General features: G+C 46.8%; 1 protein-coding gene across 1 annotated transcript in view; it reads left to right on the top strand.

Moving 5' to 3' along the window:
- Positions 1–677: 677 nt before the first annotated feature.
- ttf2 (transcription termination factor, RNA polymerase II) overlaps positions 678–5000 on the top strand; it is a 22354-nt gene continuing 18031 nt past the window's right edge. Inside the window, exons 1-5 of the mRNA XM_061237016.1 lie at positions 678–781; positions 1200–1311; positions 1583–1669; positions 2106–2175; positions 4345–5000. The exon at positions 4345–5000 is cut by the window's right edge and continues 1024 nt beyond it. Of these exons, the coding sequence (XP_061093000.1) occupies positions 703–781; positions 1200–1311; positions 1583–1669; positions 2106–2175; positions 4345–5000 (1004 nt within the window). The 5' untranslated portion in view covers positions 678–702. The remainder of the gene's footprint in view (positions 782–1199; positions 1312–1582; positions 1670–2105; positions 2176–4344) is intronic.

Genomic DNA, 5000 nt, shown 5'->3' with positions numbered 1-5000 from the left:
CTATGGTTTTCTTCATCACTGTCATGCACAGTGTCTGTGAGCGACGCTTGACTCCGAATTCATCACCCTGGGAGCGAGGACACTGCGTCCTTTACATATCACACAACAGGGAGCTCCGATTATGCCCACTTATGACTTATGATTTATGTAATAATTATGGAGTAAAACTGGTGCAGAGGGCCATTTTTTTCAGTTTATTTATTTTTTGATGCTCTATAGTTTCAGTTTTTAATATTGTCTCAATAAAGCTCTTAAAAATCTCTCTTGCTCACTCTCTTAATGTTTGTGTCTTTGACAACTATAACAGAACCAAAGAGAAGATCCATCCATGCCATATATTACTTTTTCACACCTCTTAATGATTTGTTTTAGAAAATGCACCAAATTATAAGGTTCTGGATTGAAGGGTCGAGATGATTTTCAATTTTATGGAGCTGAGCATCTTGTGAGAGTCTTTGGCACAACTGTAATTGTGTTGCCGTGACGCTGTCATTGCGGCTCATGACGTTCTGGCGCCACCGTGTGGATGAAAACGGAAGCTCTCAGTTACTGTAAACGTCCTATCTATGATTGGATAATTTATCTGTCTGTCAAAGCTAGACTGTCTCGCCTATGACGTGTATTGCTTCAGTTCTAATTGGTTAGCGAGTTTTTGAGTTAGACCGCGGCTGCGCTTTCGGAAAAATAGCGGCGGATGACTGAATGTCTGTAGGGTTGGACAGTCGCAAAGCTGCGTTGGACCTTTACGGCAAAATGGAGATAGTTCTTTGTGATGAACATAGTAAGTTGCAACTGTAATTCGTTACTCATAGTATATATTGATTCGTTATAATGTTAAGTAGGGTTTATTTAGAATAGGTAAATGAACTAAACAGCAGAGACGTTTTTTATGTATGATGTCAGTCCTAATGAATCTAAACCGAAAGCATAAGGTCCTGCTATAGCCGGACATTACGCTTTTAATAGTGATCTAGTTAACTACGTTTTGTAGTAAACTGGGGGCAATGTTGCTTCTGTTTGATGTACATGCAGTTGAACACTGTCGCCGATAACATGTGCAATGACATGTCATTTTGTTGGCGCGGCAGTTCGTTATAACTCCAAACAGAGCGATTAATGTTATTTTAGCTTTTCCTGATTGTCTGTGTCTGTGTCTGTGTCTGTCTGTGTGTGTGTGTGTGTGTGTGTGTGTTTTATAGGAGGCCGGTGTTTACTGAAGACCGGAGTCCGAGATGGCCCGAACAAGGGGAAGAGTTTCTACGTCTGCAGCGGTTCGCAGGGAAACCCGTGTGGGTTCATTCAGCCGACTGAGTATGTGTTCCGCTCGCTCCTCTCACACACCGCGGAAACGCATTTCTTCCCGGATTGCAGCGTTCCCAGGGACGACCGAACTCAAGTATCTTCGGGTAGAGATAGTCTAAAAGTCACAGAACGTTTTATACTGCTCTGAGCTTTTAGGGAAAGTGTCCTAGTCTGTGTGCAGTTAATTCTGTTAAATCTGTTCTCCTGAACTTGGTGTGCAGCATGCACGTGGAGGGTTTTGGGTATCAGAGGCACACCTGCTGCTGTTGTTTTTTCCCAGAATTCCTCCCTCTCACTGTTTGCACCACGATGAGGCTGCAGTGGAGCTCCAGGCCGTGGTGATGTCTCAGGAGCCGCACAGCTACAGGTGAGTGTGTGTGTGTGTGTGTGTGTGTGTGAGAGAGTGTGTGTGTGTGTGTGTGTGTGTGTGTGTGTGTGTGAGAGTGTGTGTGAGAGTGTGTGTGAGAGTGTGTGTGAGAGTGTGTGTGAGAGTGTGTGTGAGAGTGTGTGTGAGTGTGTGAGTGTGTGAGTGTGTGAGTGTGTGAGTGTGTGAGTGTGTGTGTGTGTGAGTGTGTGAGTGTGTGAGTGTGTGAGTGTGTGAGTGAGTGTGTGAGTGTGTGAGTGTGTGAGTGAGTGTGTGAGTGAGTGTGTGAGTGAGTGTGTGAGTGAGTGAGTGTGTGAGTGAGTGAGTGAGTGTGTGAGTGTGTGTGTGTGTGTGTGAGTGTGAGTGTGAGTGTGTGAGTGTGAGTGTGTGTGTGTGTGTGTGTGTGTGTAAAATGAGCCCTGTGCTCTTTGTTCTGCAGGCTGTTTTTCCGCTGTGTTGTGGGCAGGGGGGAGGGGAAGAAGTGGTGTGGCAGTGTCCCGTGGAAGAGGGTAAGAACCTGCAACCCTTCCCTGTCCCTCCCTCCCTCTTCTTCTCTCCCCCCTCCCCCTCTCTTTCTCTCTCTGTCCCTCTCTCTCTAGCTATCACTCTAGCTATCACTCTAGCTATCTCTACTATCACTCTAGCGATCTCTATCACTCTGATGACACTGCAGCCATACTGATGACGAGGCCCAGACAGACTTTTTTGGGGTTTTCTTTCTCACTACTTTAATCAACGTGTTTTGAGCACATTTGGCCATGCATGCAGTGTTAATTTAAGCTGAGAGGACCACAGTGTTACAGGAATAAATAAATAAAAATATAATATTTCAGTAACCACAAATTGCAAAAGTGTGAAAATGTCAAAGATGCACATGGAGTTCATAGATCAGCCGTGAACATATTAAGAGTAAATGTGCCCATTGTTCAAGAGATGGTTACAGACAGCTGGCAGTTTAACACTAGAAAGGCCGTCGGGCAGACAAAATTCACTTTTTCAATGTAGCCAGTTCTTCACGACCATACGAACTGTCTTGCAGTATCTATTCCAAAAATATTTTAACACTGTAATACTTGTGTATTTTCACACTAACATTTTTGCATCAACTTTCTGGAAAACAAGATTTGACAAGATTTGGCGTCATTATGTACCAGTGGGCGTGTATTTACTAAATTAATGTAAATTTTCCCCTCCAATCAATGTCCTTTCCTGCCGTGGGCCGTATTCTCCCCCCAGAGCCACAGGCTACAGCTCTGTCTCCCCCTCCTCATTTAACGACAGACCCCCCACCCTCCAAACCTCCAAACCTCCGAACCTCCAAACCTCCAAACCTCCAAACCTCCAAACCTCCAAACCTCCAAACATCCAAACATCCAAACATCCAAACATCGCTCTGAAAGAGCCGTTTCACTCACATATACGTGACATCGCAGAAGCTAGTGCTGCTCTCACTTCTGCTCAGCGTGTCTTTAATATTGAAATAAGTCCAATACAGTACAGGATACAGGATAGGCTAGAGCAGTAGATGTCTAAAAAAGAAGTCTAGTAAATATCTAATAAAGTGCTCAGTGAGCTAACTAGCCAGCTACTTACTAACTTGCGAGAGGGGACAATGTTGTATTCACTTGTTTATGACTTTCAACGTTCAAATTCCTCTGAATTTTCATCGGAGTTCTGCGTCTGCGGATTCCGTGCGGGTCTAGTGATGTCACTGTAGCCATAGTGATGACTCTGTAGCCATAGTGATGACACTGTAGCCATAGTGATGACTCTGTAGCCATCGTGATGTCACTGTAGCCATAGTGATGACTCTGTAGCCATAGTGATGACACTGTAGCCATAGTGATGACTCTGTAGCCATAGTGATGACTCTGTAGCCATAGTGATGACACTGTAGCCATAGTGATGACTGTAGCCATAGTGATGACTCTGTAGCCATAGTGATGACACTGTAGCCATAGTGATGACTCTGTAGCCATAGTGATGTCACTAGCCATAGTGATGACTCTGTAGCCATAGTGATGACTCTGTAGCCATAGTGATGACACTGTAGCCATAGTGATGACTCTGTAGCCATAGTGATGACTCTGTAGCCATAGTGATGACACTGTAGCCATAGTGATGACTCTGTAGCCATAGTGATGACTCTGTAGCCATAGTGATGACACTGTAGCCATAGTGATGACTGTAGCCATAGTGATGACTCTGTAGCCATAGTGATGACTCTGTAGCCATAGTGATGACACTGTAGCCATAGTGATGACTCTGTAGCCATAGTGATGTCACTGTAGCTCGTGATGACTGTAGCCATAGTGATTTCACTGTAGCCATAGTGATGTCACTGTAGCTCGTGATGACTCTGTAGCCATAGTGATGACTCTGTAGCCATAGTGATGACTCTGTAGCCATAGTGATGACTCTGTAGCCATAGTGATGACTCTGTAGCCATAGTGATGACTCTGTAGCCATAGTGATGACACTGTGGCCATAGTGATGACACTGTGGCCATAGTGATGACACTGTGGCCATAGTGATGACACTGTGGCCATAGTGATGACTCTGTAGCCATAGTGATGACTCTGTAGCCATAGTGATGACTCTGTAGCCATAGTGATGACTCTGTAGCCATAGTGATGACTCTGTAGCCATAGTGATGACACTGCAGCCTCTCCCTGCAGGTGGAGTTGAAGGAGAATCTATTAGACGGGGAGTCTCCACCCTCCAGACCCCCTCAGGAGAGGAACCCGTTTAAGGCCCCCAGCAAGACAGGGCAGCCCTCTGACTGGAGGATCATCCAGGAGGGAGGGAGCTCCAGAGCAGAGAGGGGAGATAAGAGCAGGGGGGGAGGGGAGGATGGAGGGTCTGAAAACAGAGTGAGAAAGAGTGAGAAAGAGAACGAGAGGCCTGAGACGGAGGGCAGGAGAGGAGAGCAGGAACGAGGGAGGGCAGAGGGGGGTGGAGGAGAGGAGAGAGGCGAGGGCAGAGATAAAGGAAAGAGGGAGAGTGAGAGCAGAAAAGGAGCGAAGGATGATGCGGAGAGAGGCGAGGGCAGAGAGAGGAAGAGCAGGACTGAGAGAGAGAAAGGGCAGGTGGAGAGGGGGAATGGGGACGGAGGAGAGGATGGAGGGAGTGGGGAGTCATGGAGGAGCAGAGAGCTTCCCGCTGGCATGAGGGTGAAGAAGAGGGCGTCGGCCGAAGCGCAGGGCGGGGCGCAGGGCGGGGCACAGGGGAGCAGCACAGGAGAGAGGGAGAGGAGGCCCAGTGTCAGTGAGGAGGACACAGAACTGCATGCTGGGAAGAGTAACACAGAGGAGAAATGGCCTTCTAGGAAAAG

The sequence above is a fragment of the Conger conger genome, chromosome 3 (genome assembly GCF_963514075.1).
Source record: "Conger conger chromosome 3, fConCon1.1, whole genome shotgun sequence".
Taxonomy (NCBI): Eukaryota; Metazoa; Chordata; class Actinopteri; order Anguilliformes; family Congridae; genus Conger; species Conger conger.
Note: the sequence above shows the minus strand (reverse complement) of the source record. Positions and strands in the feature narration are given on the sequence as shown.